This window comes from Callorhinus ursinus, unplaced genomic scaffold, assembly GCF_003265705.2.
Source record: "Callorhinus ursinus isolate GAN/ISIS: 27379988/994484 unplaced genomic scaffold, GSC_fseal_2.0 scaffold91, whole genome shotgun sequence".
Lineage (NCBI taxonomy): Eukaryota > Metazoa > Chordata > Mammalia > Carnivora > Otariidae > Callorhinus > Callorhinus ursinus.
Window position 1 is genome coordinate 1,225,850 of NW_027397153.1, and position 22,781 is coordinate 1,248,630.

At 39.3% G+C, this 22,781-nt stretch overlaps 1 protein-coding gene and 1 long non-coding RNA gene across 10 annotated transcripts in view; one reads left to right on the forward strand and one right to left on the reverse strand.

Moving 5' to 3' along the window:
- Positions 1 to 13,076, reverse strand: part of FMR1 (fragile X messenger ribonucleoprotein 1) — a 38,308-nt gene extending 25,232 nt beyond the window's left edge. For 5 of the 9 annotated variants that reach the window (XM_025865103.2, XM_025865099.2, XM_025865100.2 and 2 more), the window contains exons 1-2: positions 12,826 to 13,068; positions 2,815 to 2,867 (exon numbers count right to left, since the gene is read on the reverse strand). In XM_025865103.2, coding sequence (XP_025720888.1) covers positions 2,815 to 2,867; positions 12,826 to 12,876 — 104 coding nt within the window. In that variant the 5' untranslated portion in view covers positions 12,877 to 13,068. Of the gene's footprint in view, positions 1 to 2,814; positions 2,868 to 12,825 lie in introns of all 9 variants that reach the window. The other 4 variants (XM_025865102.2, XM_025865101.2, XM_025865098.2 and 1 more) reach the window with 3 other exon arrangements.
- A 258-nt stretch (positions 13,077 to 13,334) lies between these two features.
- LOC141371735 (uncharacterized) overlaps positions 13,335 to 22,781 on the forward strand; it is a 103,326-nt gene continuing 93,879 nt past the window's right edge. The window contains exon 1 of the long non-coding RNA XR_012376912.1: positions 13,335 to 13,635. This is a non-coding gene — a long non-coding RNA (uncharacterized lncRNA). The remainder of the gene's footprint in view (positions 13,636 to 22,781) is intronic.

Sequence of the window (22,781 nt, forward strand, 5' to 3'; positions counted from 1 at the left end):
AGCCAGCACATCAGGAATTCACAACTCACTTTTCCCCCTTTAAATTTAAGATCCCACGAGGTGGTCAATTCTTGCCATGGATAGCTGGCTGCTGATCAGCATGGCCTGGTGGGGTCTGCTAAACCACAGAAACCCGACGGAGACGGCCTACAGGAGTTTGGTAAGTTGCCTATGTTTTTAAATTTAAAATGATATGGAACAATTTTGAAAAACACCAAATTCTTTTATATCCAAAATTATATAAAATATTAAAAGACAAACTTTGCAAAAACACTGGAGGATTCAACTGCTGCAGCAGTCATTTCTGGGTTTTTTCCTAAAGAGCTTTCTTTAGTAAAATCCTACTGAGAAAAGTGCTAATTTTTTTAAAAAGATTTTATTTATTTATTTGAGAGAGAGCAAGCATGCGGGGGTGGGGGGAGGAGGGATGGACAGAGGGGGAGGGGGAGAGAGAGAATCTCAAGCAGATTCCCTGAGCCGAAACCAAGAGTCGGATGCTTAACCAACTGAGCCACATGGAAGCCCCTAATTTTTTTTTTTTTTTTTTTAAGAAGAGCCATATATAAGTTAGCAGGGTAGGTAATTAAGTCAGAATTTGTGGAAATCCAATTAGGCCCATATTAGACTGAACCCTTTCTCTGAATTATACACATTTGAAAACTATGAAGCTTTAGAAAACACTCTTTACTTCAGAAAAGTCTTTTTATATTTAATGAAAATTAATGACTTTTAACATGTTACAAATTCACTGCTAAATGTGATTGGAAAAACATAATAATAATTTTCTGGGTTCCAAAGGAAGAATTATTTTAAGTCTTAAGTGTACAGAGATAAAAATTCAAATTCTTTATAAAAAATGTGAAATATGGAAGGTAAAAACATAGCATCTAAAATAAGCCGGTGTTATAGTAATAGGAATTGCTTTATGACTGAAAGAAAGGGTAAATACAGTCTGAAGTTCTATAAAACATTAGTTTTTTTTTTTTTAACAGAAAAACAAAAAGGAAACACCCAAGGACCAAGGAAGGGCAGAGACTACTTTGGTAGAGACCTATCATACACTAGTGATGTGCTCAAACAAAGTGTTGAATCTTAAACATACTCCACAAACACAAGGAAAACAGTTCATTGTTTCAAATTCCCAGGATGACATCTTGAAGAGAAACTTTTATGTAGCTATAGAACAGAAGAGAATTAGGATGTCCGAAGGTAGAATAATTTTACATTTATAGTAAAAATCTGATTGAAAACAAGAGAGAACTGATCTGTAAGTCAGTGTATTAACCAGACACATTCTTAAATGCATGGAGGAAATGAGTGTTTGCTTAACACTTTAGATTAAAGACGACAGGAGAAATTGAAAGAGTGGCAAATAAAGATAACTCTTCCTTTATGGGAAACTGTTTAGTGATGGGAGCAAGCAGATAAAATTACAAAAAAAAAAAAAAACCTCTCAAGTCATCAAAGATACTTCTGTTAAAAGTGTGATGTTGCTGTCTAGTGTATAACCACGCAAACCCATGGATACTCAAACTGGTAGAGGCAAATTCTAGAACTTTTGGCTCTATGAATTCAGAAAAAGTTATTCTATTATTCATACTTGTATTCTGGACTGAGATTAGTCTAAGAGCTGAGAATAGGGTTGGATATTCTAAATCCTTTTATCTCTGTCCCCCCCCTAAATGTATTGCAGGCATCCAAGAGTACTACTACTTTGTCCTCTTGGTAGCTAAAAGAATCTGCTAACAGTCAAATCACAGTATGTTTTGGTCAGATACTATATTTTAACAAATTTACTGATATAACTCACATACCATATAATCCATCCACTTGTATATGTACAATTCAATGGTTTTAAGTATATTAACAGATGGGTGCAACCATTACCAGTCAATTTTAGAACACTTTCATCACCTCAAAAGGAAATCCCATGCCCTTAGTTATGACTCCTCATCTCCCCCCCCCCCCCCCGCCCCCGTCTTAGCAGCTACTAAGCTATTTCTTTTCTCTATAGATTTGCAACCTGCTCTTGGGATACTATCAATTCTCTTGGTACACAAAATCCAAAATATAACTGTTGGACATTCTTCAGAGTTCAGGATAATCCTAAAGTCATGACATCGACACTCTGGCTAAGGAGTTTATATGTACTTTAAAATCTTGAATGGCTACTCTGAAAATAGCCTTTATTAATAAGTATTCAAAAACCTTAGTCAAGAGATTTGTCTCTCCTGATAAAAGGCTACATCTATACCACTGATGTCTTCATATAGCTAACGTTCCTAGGCCTATAAGTATTTCTATTTACTCTTCTAGCAGAGAAGATGGGTTACCGCTATTACTGATTATAAATACATGAAACATATAAAATAAGCTAGTAAGTAAATATGATTATTCCCGATAAAATGTACCAGACAACTAAAACCATCAATTTTAGATTTAATGTTATAAAACCCACATTTTTACCAATACCCATGAATCCATTCATTTTCGTCTTGTAACAATTACAAACATTTCTATCCAAACTCTCAGTTACTAATACAGAAGAATCTGGTTTCTTTCTTTACATTCAAGGGGACTGGGATGTAGGGATCAAGGTTAAACGAAAGGGATCTCTAAGGGTCATTAGCAGGAATAGTCATTCCATTGGTTTTAATATTGAGTTGTTCAGGAACTTCCTGGTCAGTAACATGAAGATCCATTCCTGAAAAACACTCAAACTGGACTTCAATTTTTTTAAACGAGAAGTAAAAAGAATAATTAGTATTAAAATAGTACAGAACCCGAACATTAAAATTATATCAAGACACTTACTTGTTTTCAAATGCAACTGTTATTGAATCTTCATGAACATCTTTTACAAATGCCTGTAAGAAAAACACCAAGTTAAATTAACTTCTAAGCTTAAAGATCACGTTTTTATTTAATTTTTATAGAGATACCAAACATTTTCTGTTTAAGAAAAAAATGGAGCTTCAAATGAAAGTGTGTCAGTTTGTGAGGATGACTCATTCATGGATCACATCTCTATTTGGCCACCTACTATGTGCAAGGCCCTAGGGACATGGATTAGTTAAAACAAAACATGAAAAAAAAAGACGCTCCAGAGTTCAGTCCAGTGAAAGAGCTAAGTAATTGAAAATTACAATGCAGGTGTTGAGTACAAACCTGGAGGTGCACTTTAGGCTAGAATTACTGAAAACAAAGAAATTTGTTCCATGTGCCACATGCCAGCCAATATAGATCTGTTGTAACTTAATAAAATTTTAGGAGAATACTACAATAAATGACTAAATATAATCTCAAATCTAGTATATACAAGCACACTAAATTTTCCTTAACAACAATACGCTGCTAATACCACTAAAATGTCCAATTACCAGAGTTTAATTAAATTCTCAATCTCATAGGCACTTGGAGGAAAAAACAGTAATACAAAGTAGAGGTTTAAATCTTTTAAATCTGATGACGCAATTGCTAGTAATCTGCAGAAAGACATAACAAAAGTAATAGCTAACTAATTATCAAGAATTCTTTAATCAGCATGCCATCCGTAATTCTATGAAATGACATAACTAAAGTAATAGCTAACTAATTATCAAGAATTCTTTAAGCAGCATGCTGTCCGTAATTCTATAAAATTAAGTTTTTAATAGGTGCAGGAAAGGAGGTTTTGTTTTTGTTTTGACAATTAGAGGAGTAGGATAAGACATAAAGAAACCCAAGGGGCTTTATACTGTAATTCATTTTAAAATGGCTTGAGAGATTTAAGCTTCTTACTCAATCTGTTCTGTACACGTTTCTCTCCTTCCTTGGTTTCTCTCTGCCTGTGAGATTACGGCCAAGATCCTTTTCTGGCTGTAAAAGGCCCTTCAAGACCTGGCCCTACCCCTCACCTCTCCAAGCTTCATCTTTCACATCCCTGGAGGCTGTGATCCAGCAGTGCTAAACTACTTGGGCCTCTCTCCCTAAATGCTGTTCCTTCTTTCCCATTGTCCTTCCCCTCTTTTCATCTAGCTACCTCCTATTAAGTCTTTTAGGTTTCAGTTCTGATGGCACCACCTATGGGAAAACTCAGACTAGGTAAAATTCCGTCCTCTGCATTCTTATAGCACATTCTGTGCTTATCCCTACTATAAACTTACCCCACTGTATTATTATTGCTCATTTCCCCACTAACAGTATGTTTCCTAAGGTCTTATTTTATTTACTGTTGGACTTCGGAGTGCCTACTAAGAACTCAATGAGTAGTTATTAATTGGATCATTGCCTAAGGGGTTCCTATCCCACCCTTAGAGGAAAGACCCTGTGTGTGTGTGTGTGTGTGCGTGTGCGTGTGTGTGTGTGGGTGTGTGTGGGTGTGGGTGTGGGTGGGTGGCGGGGGGGTATTACGTTCATCAGGGAAGACGAAGTTGGGGGGGTATTACGTTCATCAGGGAAGACGAAGTGAGGAAGGTGAGTTTCCTTATCAAACTTTGAAGGCTGGGGAAGAATTAGCCACACAAAAAGGAGTGGAGGAAAGAGGAGGCCTGCCAGGCCTAAAGGGTAGGGGGGTAAGGAACAAAGACTCTGACCTGGAGAAACAGCTTAGGGTATGGTAGAAATAAATCCTTTGTGAACAAAGACGCCAACACAATTCAATGGGGAAAAAGAATAGTGTTTTTAACAAGTGGTGCTGGGACAACTGCATATCCACATGCAAAAGAATAAATTTTTGACCCTTATCTCAGACCATATACAAAAATCAACTGAAAATGCATGCGACCAAAATTTAAGAGCTAAAAGTATAAACAAACAAGTGATCCAATGCAAATGTCTTGGTAAACATCTTGAAAGGCTTGAAGTGAAAGGATTTAAAAAAACCTCAAGGGGCGCCTGGGTGGCTCAGTCATTAAGAGTCTGCCTTCGTCTCAGGTCATGATCCCAGGGTCCTGGGATGGAGCCCAGCATGGGGCTCCCTGCTGAGCGGGAAGCCTGCTTCTCCCTCTCCTACTCCCCCTCTGCCTGTGTTCCCTCTCTCACTGTCTCTCTGTCAAATAAATAAATAAAATCTTAAAAAATAAAAAAACCTTAAACTTCTTCAAATATAAAATTAAAACATATCAAATATTAATTAGTTGCTCTTAAGAAAAATAATCAGGTGAGGCAGGGCCCTGGAAAACATTTATATGGAAACTACATAAACAGACACACCAATTTTCTGCAATTATGCTTAAAAGAATAAAAGCGAAGCTATGCTAAAAGTTTCCTTATAAGATCAAGGTGGACTATAATGGAATCCAAGTGTTCTGCTATACCCAGCATGGCTAAATTATTATTTCTAAGTTAAGTATGTGTATATATTTCTATGGATGCTGGTTTGGGGGGGGGAATTCATATTTTCTTCCCATTACTTATCCTTAGCTATATTTAAATCATGAGTACTTTCTACAGCAGCTTTTGAAAAAACTGGTTTAATACCAACCATGATGTTTTAGAATATACTAGATTTCATAAGGGTGCATGCCCTGAATACTCTAAGGAGTTGTTTGCCTATTACTTCACCAACAGAAAGGCTTGATTTTGAGTTAAAGTTACAGGAATTGGTTACTCTTAATTTTATAAAGCCCCCAAATTATGAAGAATGGGAATAACAGGATCCCCCACCCCATTTCTCCCTTCTCTTTACCTGATACCAAATTAGCAATCTGCTTGTGGGGGAACGGAGTCCATCAAGGATGAAAATCAAGACTGCTATTAGGAGGTGATCCCTTATTTACCAAGAAGGGCCACTGCTTCTGTTTTCATTTTTGTCTGAAGTTTTATGTTTGTATGTCTTGGCAGTAATTAACATTAGTTCCTTACTGTATATTATGCTGAAAATGTTAAGTCCTTTAGTCAGTTAAGAGAACCTTGTTATAGGTGAGTGAGGAACTGTTCTCACTTAATCAGGCATCTTTCCAATACTATTGCCCTTGTCTAAAACTATTCTGTCTACCATAGCAGCCACTGGCCATATGTGACTATTTATATTTAAATTAATTACAATGAAATAAAATTAAAAATCAGTCTCCCAGTTACACTCGCCACATTTCAAGTGCTCAATTGCCACACATGGCTTAGTGTCGACTGTAGTGAACAGCGTGGGTAGAGACCATTTCCAACATTGCAGAAAAAGCCATTGGATGGAACTGATTTAAAACATTTACAGAGGCACCTGGGTGGCTCAGTCAGTTAAGTGTCTGACTCTTGGTTTCCGGTCAGATCATGATCTCAGGGTTGTGAGATCAAGCCCCGCCTCGGGCTCTGCACTGGGCATAGAGCCTGCTTAGGACTCTCTCTCTCTCTCTCCCTCTCTCCCCACCCCTCGTCCTTCTCTAAAAAAATAAATAAATAATAACATTTACAAATGTTGGGGACTGCTTTCAAACCCACCTTAAAAGCATTCCAGAAGTCAGTCTCATTATAGTGCTGTATTTTTATTTTTCTCTCTTTGCCACAAAGTTATTGCACAGTTTAATCATACTCATTCGCCACATTTGCCTAGTTCCTAAAATCAAACATTCCCTCAAAGGAGGAAAGTCTGCAACTGTTGTGACTATTAACAAAAGCTTTCAAAGGCTTCCAAGGCAATTCCGGATGTAGAGTGTCAGAAACGGTTTGAATAATCATCACAGCCTACTAGCCCATGGCCTTCAAGTTAATGAGGCTTATCTGTATGTGGATGTTCGCATGACTGTTCCAAAATCAGTCATTTTTACTCATTGTTTGCATATTAAGTAAATACAGAAGGCAGGTAATACCTTCTCCTTGCTGCTGTAACACACTGAATACAAGAAACTATTGGTTGCATCTGGCCTGTACTCACACCAAGGACAAACACCTCTTTTAACTTCTAAGGCCTTTTTACTAAACTGTCATTCACTTCCAACAAGGGTCCCATCTTCCTGCTGCTCATCATATTTTCTCCAATAACCATTCTTTTGGCCACCCCTCCCTTACCCCAACACTCCTACCCTTGTGCCTGGATAACCACAGAGCACTATCACCCCACCTGCTACCAACCTGGAAAACTATGTTTTGTTGTGATCCCTACCTATCTACACGAGCAAAGTTGGTATTCGGGGAGAAGATAGGTTCAGGGGATTCCTGAGAGGTTACCAAAGACAGCACAGTGAATAACAGAAAGCACAAGGCGAGCTGCACCGCACTGAACGAGAGCGAGGGATCTTACAGGAGTCAGTAAACTTAAAATTAAGAGTTTTGCTGTGAATGAGACACAGCCTTAAAATTTTGGTTCTACCAGATAAGCTGTGAGACTCACTCTCCAAGTGGTCTCTGTGCCTCAAACTCTTCAAACGCAAGTAACAGATGGATAGAGCGGAACTGGACCTGCCTTCTAAGGGTGTTGTAATGAAACCACACGTGTCTATTGCCTACTACAACGCCCGCCGGGCGCATAGTTGGCACTAAATAAATGAGAGGTAAAACAGAGAGGGGCGTATTTTATAAAAGATGCAGAACCATAAATACTCTTGCAGTTGAGAAAGTTACATCTTAACAAAAGCACACTAAAAAAAGATTTAAAAATTGGGATACAAAAAGAAAAGGCTGTTTCCTCAAAGATACAAAATACTGAAAGGTTATTTAGACTCTGAGAAGAGAAAAAATGTGATGAAAATCTTTGGGGTTTGAGAAAGGTGCTAAAGTGCCATGCTCAAGACAGATACAGGCTCCTCATCAGGGGAATAAACAAGAAATCAAAAAGTCATTATGGGATCCCCAACTTACTGGCAAACAGATCAAAGAAGCAGTCACAAAATCATAGTTACCAAAGTGTGTGATGACTAGAGTTATCCAATTCAAACATTACATTACGAGGACTGATGAAACTAAGAAGTCCATCCTTATTTGGGTGAACTCTTACTCACCCTAACCCTCAATATCACACCCCTTAGCTTAGTAGACTCACAAAGGAGTCACTGGTCACAAGACTGCTTATTGTATAGACAAAATTTCAATGTAAGGCCCTGACCACCACTGAAAACAACTACTACATTATCACTGAAGACAACACATGTAGTACCATAATTCTCCTTAAAGAAAATGTAGAACACTGTGCAAAATGTCCCTCCTAAAGAAAACACATAGGACCGGGGATAGGGGTATAGAAATCAAACCCAAGGCTTCACATATAAAGTGAGTTACCTTTGTATGTGGGCACTAACAACACAAAGGAGTGAACAATGGAAAGGGAAAAAGCACAATTAACCTCAACAACCCTTCCAACCACAGCACAGGTCCAGGAATACTTGACTTTACTTGGGCACTTACCACAAATTCTATGAAAAATGCATTCTTTCTGATTCATCCTGACCCAAAGATAACACAAAGGTAGAGAATAGTATGAACTTTCCTGTGTGTATGTAGTCTAACTTTTTAATGCTTCAGTTCTTATGTGCTTCCAACCTAACGAAAGCAAATTTCAGAGCAAGGTCAGAGATTTCCAACTTTCTCTTTCCTTAATGGGCATTCATATGAAGAATTACAGTGTAATAATATCAAGTTGCAAGAGCTTATAAAAGGGAAGTTGATACATAAGCTGAGTAGGTCATGACATCTTTGTATCAATAGTGAAAAGTGGTAACATTACCTTGCAACTGTACTTAAAGAACGCTAAGGAGGGGCGCCTGGGTGGCTCAGTTGGTTGAGCAACTGCCTTCGGCTCAGGTCATGATCCTGGAGTCCCGGGATAGAGTCCCTCATCGGGCTCCCTGCTCGGCGGGGAGTCTGCTTCTCCCTCTGACCCTATTCCCTCTCGTGCTCTCTATCTCTCATTCTCTCTCTCTCAAATAAATAAATAAAATCTTAAAAAAAAAAGAACGCTAAGAAGGTGTTACAGTAACAAAATAAAATCAAAGGTTACAATGAAATAAAAAAATGGGCAGGAAATGAAATCCAGTTCATTTCTTCAAGCTAACTTTCATCATTTCAGGAAGTCAGACTATCTGATCTCAAATCCCAGATCTGAGGACCTTTACTAGCTCTGGCACTTAGTAGTAAGCCATTTACCTAATCTCTTTGTACATCTTCATTCTCATCTATAAAATGGGAATAACAACAGTACCTCAGGATTGCAGTAGAGGATTAAGTGAATCATTTACAGATGTAAAAGTGTCTAGAATAGTGCCTGGCACCTAGAAAGCTCTCACTACCTCTTAACAGTTACCATGATCACGACTGTAGTCATCTCAGGAAGCACATTCCCACAGTGGACAGAAATCAGAAACCCAATTATTATACCAATGAATTTTGTATTTAATTAATAATTTGGAGGTTTTCAGGATGTGTGAACATGAAGTTGGAAAATGCACAGTTCAAAAGGGGAAAAATGATGCTTCCACAAAGACACTGAACATTAAAAAGTTAGACTCGGGGAAGAAAAAAAAATGTGGTTGACCTGAATAATTCACTTCCTTGAAGTACATAATAACACCTGTATGCAAAGTTATATCTAGAGACTTCAGAGAAAACATGAATAACGCCTTATGCAAGTTTATTTGTGGTAAACACTGATTTCTAGCAGGCTATGTAGCTAACATGACATGCTAGGCCACCAACGTCTTCCTTAAAAATATTTCTTCCCAATTAAAAAAAAATTTTTTCTTCCTGATTGTACATTTTGTCATAGGTAGCTGCTAGTTCCATAATATTACTCACCATGGTAAAGTCTGTCCTCAGATACCAAACTTAAAAACATAAGATATATTAAATGAAAATCTAAAAATAAGAATACAATTTAGCATATTCACACCATATCACATTAATCAGATATCAGTCACTATGTTTTCAGAAAACAAAAAGGTGTTATATCTTATGTTTCTAACACATGATTTATCCATCTTTAGTAATTTTCATACTGGCACCCAAAACCTAGGATCAGGATATATTAGTACATTCATATCAGAATGACATACATTCTATACTTAAAATGGAGTTAAATTCATTTTCATTCTCAATATATCAAAACTCAGTCCTCCCCAAAAGAAGAAACCCCCAACACACACACACAAAAAAAAAACCCCTCAAAACACTACACTATTTTAGGCAGATGCCCCTAGAAGAACTTATTTCAACATTATGTGTTTAGGAAATGTTTTGTAAAGATTTTGTGAAGTTTATCCAAGTGTCTTCATTTCTTAAAATAAGACCCTAAGCTGTACACAAAACTAACATTTTCTAAGTCAAAGAAATACCTAAGCATAAGAGTAGTCGCTCTGACAACTACTAAATCTAACTTTCAAGTTTTTAAGAATAAACACGAGAGGGAAAAATAGAAATGAGCTGTCCAATCTTAGGTTTAGGTTTCATGGTTCTGTAAATTCTGAATCCTGAGCTTTAGATATTTTGCAGAGAAAGAATCCAAATATGCCCAGCTATACTCTATCCAGTTTATATTGTAAACTTGGACCATGTGCTCTGAAGATGGAGAATCATCCCTTGCAATATGGTGGTTCTGTTAGGCAAATCAAAGTTGAATTCACTAATATTGAAGTCATTTGAGTTGTTCATTTTTTAAAAGGCTTTTCTACCAATTTGATGAACCAGGTTCCCATTTTTTCCCATAAATGTAACATTTCTCCTAGTAGTTCATTTTTTATTGGTCTATTTTCCATATTTTCTGCCCATCTCACTGGACAAGCAACTGAAGTTTACTTTTTGCTTTACTTTATAACTCACAACGATACTATGAGTCCTAAAAAAAACTTTTCATTATAGAAACAATTTTTCTACCAATACAGATCATTTGAGGTTTTCTTAAAAATAAACTTTAATTAAGTAAATGTTACAGCAATTCCTCTACACATATTTGATCAATTTTCACATTTCTCCTCAAGGAACTAAGGGACAATCCATTCTTTTTATTAATCTTCAAATTAAGCAAAGTCGTTTAAAAAAAACCAACTGAAACGGGGAATTAATAGCAAAAATAGAGGGCATTTCTTATTATATTCCAATCAGTTTGCAAGCAAAATCACCAGAGCAAATCACAGGTTGCTGGAAGAGAACAATAAATCCTTCAAGACCACGATGTGCTACTTGCCCTCTTATAGCAGGCAAACTCCACTGAAAGACATTAAGAGTGGTGTCCAATCTAGGCAAATATCACAAATTAGAATACTGCTCAATCATTAACCCGTGCTTATATTTATTACAGTTAGCACCACAAATCTAGTGAGCAAAACTACCAATCTAGGAATCAGAATGATTCTACACTAACTAGCAAGAATTATCATGGATCACTGAAATAAATGCAACCAAAATTTTGCCTGCAGAGTCAACTGAAACAATTTTATATTGGTGAGACTTAAGAACATAAATGCTGGGGGTTTTTTCCTTTTACAGCTACAGGTTTTTTCTTTTGGCTAAAAGTATGAAACAGTTTACATACTTTACACACTTATGAAATATGTTGATCTCCAAATATCTCCATAGAATTGCTAAAACACACATGAAGCCAATTGTTATTTCCCTTTGCCAAATGAGTCTTGTTTGAAACGTTTAAGTTAGGCTATAATAAATTTAAGAATTGTGTTGGACAACAATAGCTAACTTCCACATGAACCTTCTATTGACCAAATACTGTACTAACGTGGGATATTACTTACAGAAGTTACAGAGGAACATTCAAGAGAAAACGAGAATTTATAGATTACTAGATCTACAGTTAAGTACACACCAACAGACGCACGACCGATACATTAAAATCTTTTTAAACCTCCTCTTGAAAATCTAAGACATTAATCTGCAACAGTGTAACTTAAAAAAGAAAAATCCACCGTAATACTACGCATGTCTGTCTAAAACCTCAATACTGTCCACCGCAACATTACACATTCAGATAAGACAGTCAAGTACTTGGAGCACAAAACAATTATTTCCACTCACGATTTAAAATTCTCTAGTAATGATGTACTTTCAGTTAATTTCCTTAAGTTTCATGGCATATATTCAGGCCTTTGGAGGGTTAAAAATGTTTTCCTTAAGTAGCAGAGTTGCTATAATGCTTTTAGATGCTGAAGCATCTGTATTCTTGAATTTGGCCCCATTTATAACAAGGGAGGGGGACCGCGAATATTTAAGGTTACGAACTTCTCTAATGCATTGCTCGATTATGTCAGGGTCTTCCTGAAACTTTTGGATCTAAAAATCTCTTCTGAAATTCACAAAGAGAGGCCACTAAAAATCAGTTGCCATTGTGATTCGGAACTGACTACTGCTTCTTACTACTCTTTATCCACACCCCTTGCCCAGAACAGTGGAGCTCTCCGAAGTCCCAATGCTGGACCGGAAAAGAGAAGCCAAAGGAGACCTCAAACCCTCTTTGCAAGGCAGGAGGCTGCTCGACGGAAGCGCCCCCCGCTACTCAGCAACTACCCACACGTCAGGCCCGGATCCCACTGGGAGAGGATATTTAGGAAAGGGAAATAAGCCGTCGCCGTCACTTCGCGCGGATACCGGCCCTTCCCGCCGGGATCTTGTACCTGCCGCCGGCCCTTGCCCATCCCCAGCTCTCCCTGGGCTCCCGAGAGGACACCTCCTTCTCCTTGCCCGCTCTCATTCCGATAGGCACCGGGGCCTCTCACAGGAGAGGCAGCGGGGCTCGAGGGGCTTCCTACAGGCCCCAAGTCCGGTCCTTCTCTCCCAAACAACATCCCAACGAGCGCACCCTGGTCCCCGGGCGCGGTGCTCGGGAAGAGGGCCCCAGGCCTGCCTCCCGCGGAGGCCGAGAAGAAAAGGGAGGGAAAGAAGGGCGAAGATGGGGCCTGCCCTGGAGCCAAGTACCTTGTAGAAAGCGCCATTGGAGCCCCGCACTTCCACCACCAGCTCCTCCATCTTCTCGAAAGCCCAGCTCGCGCCGGGAGCCCGCCCCCGAGAGGTGGGCTGCGGGCGCAAGAGGCCCAGCCGCCGCCTCCGCCGCCGCCGCCGCCGCGCTCCCGCACGCCCCCCGGCAGCGGCGCCGCCGTCACCGCCGCCACCCGCGCTCGCCGTCGGCTCACCGCCCGCTCGGAGGCGGCCCCTCACCGGAAGTGAAACCGAAACGGAGCCGAGCGCCTGACTGAGGCCGAAAGCTCCGGCCGCTCCGCGTGTAAACAGTGAAACCGCATCACGTGACCGACACCGCCCCTCCCCCCGCGGGCTTGGCCCCTCGGCCCCGCCCTCTTTCTCCCCGCGGGCCCAGGAGCGCGCGCATGCGCGCTACTGGGAAACAGGCTGGGGGCCGGGCCCAACGTAAGGCGCGCGGGCTTGGCGTGCGCGGGCTCGGTGGAGGGCGGGAAGGCGGGAAGGGCGGTGACAGGTCGCACCGCTGGCCGAGGTCGCGCCGCTTCGCATCGCCTGGCGAGGGCCAGAGCGCCCATTCCTGTAGAAGGTCAAGTACAGGCGTGGGAAAGGTCCTTCAAGTGTATTCACTTATCCGAGTCTGGGCTGGCTTGGGTTGGATGGTTTGTTTTTTTTTTTAAGTGGGGCAGAGTCTAAGCTGGAGGTGGAGTAGGGGACAAGACTAAAGGTGAAGAATTAGATTGAAGACGACTTTGAACTAGTAACAGTGGCAACCACGGTGACCCAGGCTTGTGTGACCCTTAGAGGCAGAAGGTGAGAGTAACGCCGCCCCCTCCCCAGGAGATTTTGGGCTGTCCTATGGATACATCCTGTGCCCTCTGAGGGGCAGTGGATTGTGTCAGGACCTCTGGAAATGTTAGTCTTCCCTCAGACCCAGCACTGACCCATGTACTTCCCTTCCCTCGATTCAGTTTCATCCTTGACATTTAAAAAAAAAAGTCTTAAACACTTGTTAATTTTTTTACCGTTTATTTTCCTACTATTTTGCCCCTACTGTGTGCCCACCCTGTACTGGAGGGTGGGGTGGGCATGTGTGCAGCAGTCAGGTGACTTATCTACAGGGGCCAGAGCTCCTGTTTTCCTTGCAGCTCTCCCCCTTTACCCTCCACAGTACAACAAACCCCAACTCTTTCTCATTCCTGTTGCTGCACTGTGCTTGTATCCACTTTGACCTAGGTTTCTTTTGGAAAGCTTGTATCCAACTGAAAAGTTTATTGAGCCTCTACCGTATGCCAGGCACTGTGCTAAGTGCTAGTGAGAAATTGGTGAAGAATAAAAAGAGAAAGATTGCCAGCATTTAACTTGGAACCTAGAGGCATAGATGGACAGAAATCAAATGATCAGAAAAGTAAACGTGGAGTTGCAACTGTGATAAGGGTGATGAAGAATTAGGTACACCTATGATAGTGGGACAGGACCCAGTCTGGGGTGGATGAGGGGCGGTCAGAGCTGGGAAATGACTCCAGCTGGACTGTGACCGGAGAGAGTTGGTGGAGGTGGGGTGAACTGCCTCAGGCTGGTGTCCCAGAATTAGAGGCGTGGTTGGGCCTCCAGTTCCCTTCCCACCCTACTCCTAGCCAGAACAGCAGTGTTACTGGGGTGGAGCTCCAGTTTTAAAGCAGTGGATCAAGGGCCACATTCCTTGAGGCCACAGTACACAAAAATGAGCCATTGGAACAGGGTTTCTGGGGGGTAGTCACAAGATGTGAAGACTGCAGGATGGCTGAAAGAGAATCTCACCACAGGCTAGATGGGAGCAGAGCCCGCTCTTTAACCCCAATGTAGTTAAAGGGGACAGATTGATTAGAATGGTTATACCATCCACATGTAGGGTGTTGTTCAGTTCACCCAGAGCTTTCAAACATTATCAGTTCTTCAGAACGTCTACAAGCCATGCTAAACCTAGTGCTGTTCCCTGATTCACTTTCATGCCTCCATGTCTCTACACAGACTTCTGGTTCCCCAGAACTACCCTTCTCCTTAGGGTTATCAGATGGATTCCTTTTTTTTTTTTTTAAGGTTTATTTATTTTAGAGAGAGAGAGAGAGAGTGAGTGAGCAGGGGGAGAGGGGGAGGGAGAGAGAATCCCAAGCAGACTCCCTGCTGAGCATGGAGCCTGACTCGGGTGTCGATCCCAGGACCCTGAGATCATGACCTGAGCCGAAATTAAGAGTCGGATGCTAAACTGACTGAGCCACTCAGGTGTCCCTCAGATGGATTCCTATTAGCTAGTTATTTTACCTCAGGTGCAGAGAGTTGAGTTAACTTTGCTCCTCAATTCTCAGCACATTATCATCATCAGTCACTCCAGGCTCCTTTCTTATTTTCATTATTTTATATTGTTATTATTTTTCATTGTCTTACTCAATGCCCACTCCCATTCTTCTTCTAGATACCAACTGCAATGTGTTGATATAGATTCTTGATAATTTAAGACATGCAATGTTTTGTGTATGCCTTTACATTTACAGAGATGGTATTGGACTGGAAATGTGTTTCTCACTGTTTTCACTCAACGTGGATATTCTTGAGTATATCCACGTTGCTGTGTGTACACCTAGTTTTGGCTTCTAACTGCTGCTGAGTATTCCACAGATTTTACTGATAAATTTCCCTGGTGATGGGTGTCTAGGTTACTGCCAACTCCCTGATGTCACACTGTGGTGAAAACCCTTGTGAATGTCTTTATGAACCTTTGCAAGAATTTTTGTGTGCTCTCATAGAACTTTGTACATACTTACTTCCTCACCACACTGCTTGGCATATGGCAGGGATTCAGTAAATGTTGGATACCTCTCCTATGATGCTTAATGTACCAAAATCACTTATTTATATTTCTGTTTCCCTCATTGGATTGTGAGTTCCTTCCAGGCAGGAAAGATGTCTTATTTTTCTCTGTATCCCTGGCACAAAGTGGTTGATTTTAGGAAATGTCTGATGAATGAATACCTGCCTGGCTTCACTTCCTGTACGTGCTCTGACTTAGTCTTTCTCACTTAACTGTGTCTTAGCCTTGTTCTGATCTCTAGCTCTTGCAGTGCCCCCTTTCAGAACAAGCTTAGTGAATTCAAACATGGGCTCAGCCCTGTTTGTGAGCCTGCTCCTCCCATATTCTCTCTCTCTCAGTCACTGGCAACCCTTTCAAGTTAGTTCCCCAGGCCTAAAACGGAGTCATTTTGACCCTTTCCATCACACACCTAATCCATCAGCCATCTTTTTCTGAGTCTATGATATTTTTCTCAACACTTGCAATGCTAAGGCCATGTTCCCGGCCCCCATCTTCTCTTACCTGGATGATTGCAAAAATTTCGCTGGTCTCCCTGCAGCCACTCTCACCCTCTTGTCTATTCTGGACACAGAAGAGACAGTGACCCTATTCAGGTGTCAGTCAAGCCACTCTGCCACTCAAAACCCCTCCAGTTGTTCCCTGATTTTCTCAGGGTCAAAGCCAAAGTGCTTATTTATTCTGGCCTCGGTGCCCTACATACTCTGGCCTCTATTATCTCACTTTCCACCTCCCCCGTCACTCCATTCCAGCCATACTGGCTTCTTTGCTGCTTTTTTTTTTTTTTTAAGATTTTATGTATGTATGTATGTATGTATTTATTTATTTATTTATTTATTTGAGAGAGAGAGCATGCACACATGAGAGTGAGAGAGAGAGAGAGAGCAGGAGCAGGGGCAGAGGGAGAGGGAGAGGGAGAAGCAAACTCCCTGCTGAGCAGGGAGCCCGATGTGGAACTCGAGCCCAGGACCCTGGGATCATGACCTGAGCTGAAGGCAGACGCTTAACCGACTGAGCCACCCAGGCGCCCCCTTTGCTGCTTCTCGAAAACACCAGGCAGGTCCTGTCTGTCTCCTCTCACTAGAATGTAAGCTCATTGAGAACAGAGATTTCTTTTATTCACTGCTTGTCCCCAGTGCCTAGCACAGTGTTTGGAACATAGCAGGTGCTTACTAAATATTTACTGAGTGAATGAATGAATGAATGAATATGTGTTGAGGACCCAGCTCAGATCAAGTCTGCCCCCATGCCTATGTTTATCTGATAGTGGAATTGATGCTTCAGCACTTCTAGCCTTGCCTTGGCCCCTAGCGTCCATGAAATTGCTGCCTGTTGTCTTTGCATTGATCTATTCCGTGTTATTTCCTGCTCCTTCGCAATTTGAGCCCTCCGAGTCTTTTTCATTCCTCAATCCCAGCTGAAATGCCCTTTCTCCTTTCTAATTCTAGAAATCCTGTGTATCCTTTAGGTCCCAGCTAAAGCTTCACTTCTTTCATGACACTTTCTCTGACAGTTTCACCTCACTTTGACCTGTCCTTTGAACTAGGTATTAAAAAAAAAAAAACTTTTAAAATTAACAATCTTTATGTTTTAGAAGAGTTTTAGATTTACAGGAAAAGTGAGGCAATAAGAGAGTTCCCATATAAGTTCCCTGATACTCCCCTCCCAGTTTCCTCTGTTATGAACATCTTGTATTATTGTGTTACGTTTGCTGTCCTTGATGAGCCAATATTGACACATAGTTATTAACTGAAGCCCATAAATTACAGTAAGTTTCACTCTTTGTGTTGTACAGTGTATGGGTTTTGCCAAATGCATAATGCCATGCAGCCACCATTACAGTATTATATAGAATAATTTCACCACCCTAAAAGTCCCTTGTGCTTCACTTGTATATTCATCAGCTCAACCCACTAACCTTTGGCAACCACTGATCTTACTGTCTCCATAGATTTGCCTTTTCCAGAATGTCCTATGGTTGGAATCCTACAGTAAGTAGTCTTTTCAGATTGTCTTCTTTCACTCAGCAATAGGCATTTAAGATTTCTCCATGTCTTTTCTTGACTTTATAGCATATTTCTTTTTATTGAGGAATAATATTCTATCGTCTTATGTGCATGGTTTCTTTGTCCACCAATTGAAGGACATTTGGTTGCTTTCAGTTTTTGTCGATTATGAAAAAAGCTGCTGTAAACATTCGTGTGCAGGTTTGTGTGGACATAAAGGTTCAACTCATTAGGGTAAATACCTAGGAGTGCAGTAGCTGGGTTGTATGGTGACTATGTTTGGCTTTGTAAGAAACTGCTGTCTTCCGAAGTGGCTGTATCATTTTGCATTCCCACCAACAATGGGAATAAGACTTCCTATTGCTACACATACTCCCAAGCTTTTGGTATTGTCAGTGTTTTGAATTTTGGTTATTCTAATAAGTGTGTAGTGGAGTCTCATTGTTTTAATTTGCAGTTCCCTAATGACTTATGATGTTGAGCACCTTTTTATGTTTATTTGCCATCTGTATATCTTCATTGATAAGGTCTCTGTTCAGATCTTTTGCCCATTTTTTAATTGGGTGTTCTTATTGATGAGTTTTAATAGTTCTTTGCATATTTTGGATACCAGCCCTTCATCAGATTGTGTTTTGCAAGTATTTTATGCCAGTCTGTGGCTTCTCTTTTCATTCACTTAACAGTGTCTTTCACAGAGCAGAGGTTTTTAATTTTAAAAAGGTCTAATTTAGCAATTTTTTTCTTCATGGATCATGCTTTTAGCATTGTATCAAAATATTATCACCAAACCTAAGTTCACCTAGATTTTATCCCATTATCTTCTAGAAGTTTATAGTCTTGCAGTTTCCATTTAGGTCTTTGATACATTTTGAGTTAATTTTTGTGAAAGGTGTAAGATCTGTGTCTAGATTCTTTTTTTTTTTTTTTTGCATATGGATATCCAATCATTCCAGTACCATTTTTTTTTTTTTGAAAAGACTACTGTTTCTCCATTGAATTTGCTTTGCTCCTTTGGAAAAGATCAGTTGGCTGTATTTGTATGGGTCTAATTCTGGTCTCTCTCTTCCATTCATTGATTTGTGTATTCTTTCATTAATACCATATTCACTTGATTATTGTGGCTTTAACATAAATCTTAAAGTTGGGTAGTGTCAATCCTCTGACTTTGTTCTCCTCCTTCCGTATTGTGTTTGCAAATTCTGAGTCTCGCCTTTCCATGTAAACTCTAGAACCAGTCTGTCAATATCTACAAAATAATTTGCTGGGATTTTAATTGCAATTACATTGAATCTTTAGATCAAGTTGGGAAGAAATGATAACAATATTGAGTCTTCCTATCTATGAACATGGAATATCCCTCCATTTAGATCTTCTTTGATTTCTTTCATCAAGGTTTTATAGTCTTCCTCATATAGATACATATTTTGTGAGATTTATGCCTAAGTATCTCATTTTTTTGGTGCTGATGTAAGTGGTATTGTGTTTTCAATTTCTAATTGTTCATTGCTAACCACTGCTTTTGCTGCAATCCATAAATCTTTTTAAGATTTTCATTTATTTATTTGAGAGAGAGAAGAGAGCAGGCACGAGCAGGGGGGAGGGACAAAGGGAGAAGCAGACTCCCCACTGAGCAGGGACCCCGAAGAAGGACTCGATCCCAGGACCCTGGGATCATGACCTGAGCTAAAGGCAGATGCTCAACCAACTGAGCCACCCAGGTGCCTGTGCAACCCATATATCTATCTTGATAAGTTGTATTTTTTTCATTTAGTTCAAAGTAGTTTTAATTTTCTTTTGAAACTTCTCCTTTTACCTATGTGTTATTTAGAAGTGTGTTGTTAAATCTCCAAATATTTGGGGATTTTCCAGTTATCTTTCTTTTATTGATTTCTAGTCTAATTCTGTTGTGATCTGAGAGCAGATATTGTATGATTTCTGTTCTTTCAAATTTGTTAAGGTATGTTTTGTAGACCAGAAGTTGGACTGTCATGGTGAATGTTCCATGTGAACTTGAGAAGAAATTATCCTGCTGCTGTTGGATGAAGTAGTCTGTCAATGTCAATTAGATCGAGTTGACTGATAGAGCTGTTTAGTTCAACTTTATATCCTTACAGATTTTCCGCTGCTCAAGCTATCAATTACTGACAGAATGGTATTGAAGTTTTCAATATAACAATAGATTGGTATGTTTCTCCTTGTAGTTCTATCAGCTTTTGCCTCATGTATTTTGATACTCTCTTTTTGGCTGCATAGATCTTAAGAAATTTTGTCTTCTGGAGAATTGACCTCTTTATCATTATGTAATATCCCTCTTTATCCTTGATAATGTTCCTTGCTCTGAAGTCTGCTTTATCTGAAATTAATATAGCTACTCTCCCTTTCTTTTGATTAGTGTTAGCATGGTATATCTCTCTCCATCCCTTTACTTTTAATCTATTTGTGTTTATATTTAAAGTGGATATGTTGTAGACAACATGTAGTCATATCTTCTTTGACAGTCTCCATCTTTTAATTCATTTTTTGTAGACTATTCACATTTAAAGTGATTACTGATATAATTTGATTAATATAACATGTGTATAACTGTTTTCTATCCATTGCACTTGTTCTTTGTTTCCTTTTGTATCTTCCTCTTTTTCTACCTTCTCTGGTTTTAATTGAGCATTTTATGTGATTCTATGTTCTCTCCTTAGGATATCAATTATACTTAATTAAAATTTTTTTAGTGGTTTCCTTAAAATTTGCACTATATATAGCAAAGTTAGGTTTACTTTTTTATAATTAACATATAATGTACTATTTGTTTCAGAGGTACAGGTCTGGGATTCATCAGTCTTACATAATTCACAGAGCTCACCATAGCACATACCCTCCTCAATGTCCATCACCCAGCCACCCCACCCCTCCCACCCCCACCACTCCAGCAACTCTCAGTTTGTTTCCTGAGATTAAGAGTCTCTTAATGGTTTGTCTCCCTCTCTGGTTTCGTCTTGTTTCATTTTTCCCTCCCTTCCCCTATGATCCTCTGCCTTGTTTCTCAAATTCCACATATCAGTGAGGTCACATGATAATTGTCTTTCTCTGACTAACTCATTTCACTCAGCATAATACCCTCTAGTTCCATCCACATCCCTGCAATTAGTTTACTTTTAAATGACACTATATGGCTTCATGGGTAGTATAGGTACCTTATAGAGTATTCTCAATTCCTCTCTCCTGTCTCCTCTGTCATTTAATTTCACTATTCATGCACAATAATCACGAGTACATTGTTGCTGTTATTGGTTTGAAAAGACAGTTATATGTATATCTATTAAATCAGTTAAGATTAAGAGAAACAGAGTTGTTTTTTATTTTACCTTCATTTATTCTTTCTCTTCCTGTCTTTTTATAGATTTGAGTTTCTAACCTGCATCACGTTCCTTTTTCCCAAAGAAGTTTTAACGTTTCTTGTAAGGTAGATCTACTAGTTAGAAATTCTGTCAGTCTTTAACTGAGAACATTTTTATTTCTTCTTCCCTTTTGAAGGATAATTTCACTGTATACAGAATTCTAGGTTTTTGTTTCCCTTTCAGCACTTTAAATATTTTACTGCACTCTCTTTTTGCTTGCATGATTTCTGATGAGATGCCTGAGGTAATTGAGGTAATTCTCCTTATGCCTCTGTAGGTAAACCCCACCACCAATATCCCCTGACTTCTTCCAAGTTTTCTCTTTGTCTTCAGTTTTCTTCAGTTTGAATATGATATGCCTAGGTATGGATGTTTTGGTATATATTAAGCTTGATGTCCTCTGGGCTTTCTGGAGCTGTCGTTTGTTGTTTGTCATTAATTTTGGAAAATTCTCAGCCTGTATTAGTTCAAATATTTTTTCTCCTTTCTCTCCTTATCTGGTATTCCCATTATGCTAGTGTTAAACCTTTTGCAATTGTTCCCCTGTTCTTGGATATTCTCTTTTGTTTTTTTCTTCTTCCATAACTGTTGTTCTTTTTGCATTTCCATTTGGGAAATTTTCATGTACATATCTTCAAGCTCACTGATTCTTTCCTCAGCCATGCCCAGTCTACCAATGAGCCTATCAGAGGCATTCTTCATTTCTGTTACAGTGTGGTTTTATTAATTTCCATAAGTTTTTTGATTCTGTCTCAGAGATTTCATCCATTTGCTTACACTACTGATTTATTCTTTCGTATGTTTTATACATATACATTTTTTGTTATTTCTATTATCAAACAGTATCAAACTTAGAGAAAAACTGTGAGTACAATACAGACTTTTTTCCCCTAAATTATCAGGAAGTAAATTGCTGACCTGATATCCATCACTTCCAAATACTTCACTGCATATTTCCTACAAACAAGGACATTCTGTGCATAATGACAATACCACCATCAAAATCAGGAATTAACATCAATAAAATACTACTATCTAATCCTGGTATTCTATTCAAATTTGGCCAATTATCCCAGTAAAGCCATTTATAGCAAATGGATCCAGTCTACCATAATATTCTTACATTTAATTGCCATATATCTACAATAGTTACTTGGTTTTAGCTTAATTTTCATGCCCTTGACACATTTCAAGATTATAAGATAGTTATTTTGCACAATGTCACTCAAACTGAGTTTATCATATCTTCTATTTTGTCGATACTAGATTCAGTTTGTACGTGCTCAGTAGTAATATTGGAGAAATGAGGCTGTGTTTTTCTTATTGCCTTTTGTTTCTGCTTTATTCCATTACTGCTGATATTCCTGAAAATATTTTTCCTCAAATTTCCACTAAAACTGCATTTAACCTGGACATTTTAAGGTTGTAAGGGCAGAAAAAATAAGATTAGAGACAATAGCAAAAATTGTAAGCTGGACACCAGTTGTGCGTGTGGTATCTGATTTTGACTACTGATTAGTTCTTGCATATTGTCTCCTTTTCCCATTAGAACTTTAATGCATGTAAGTCATAGTTATTTTAAATTCCCTATATGATACTTCTAAAACCAGTGTCATATTTAAGTCTCATTCCTGTACTTGCTTTGACTGTTCAGACTGTGATTTTTTCCTTGCCTTCTCATGTGCCTTGCAATTTTTTGTTGAAATTAAGGCATGG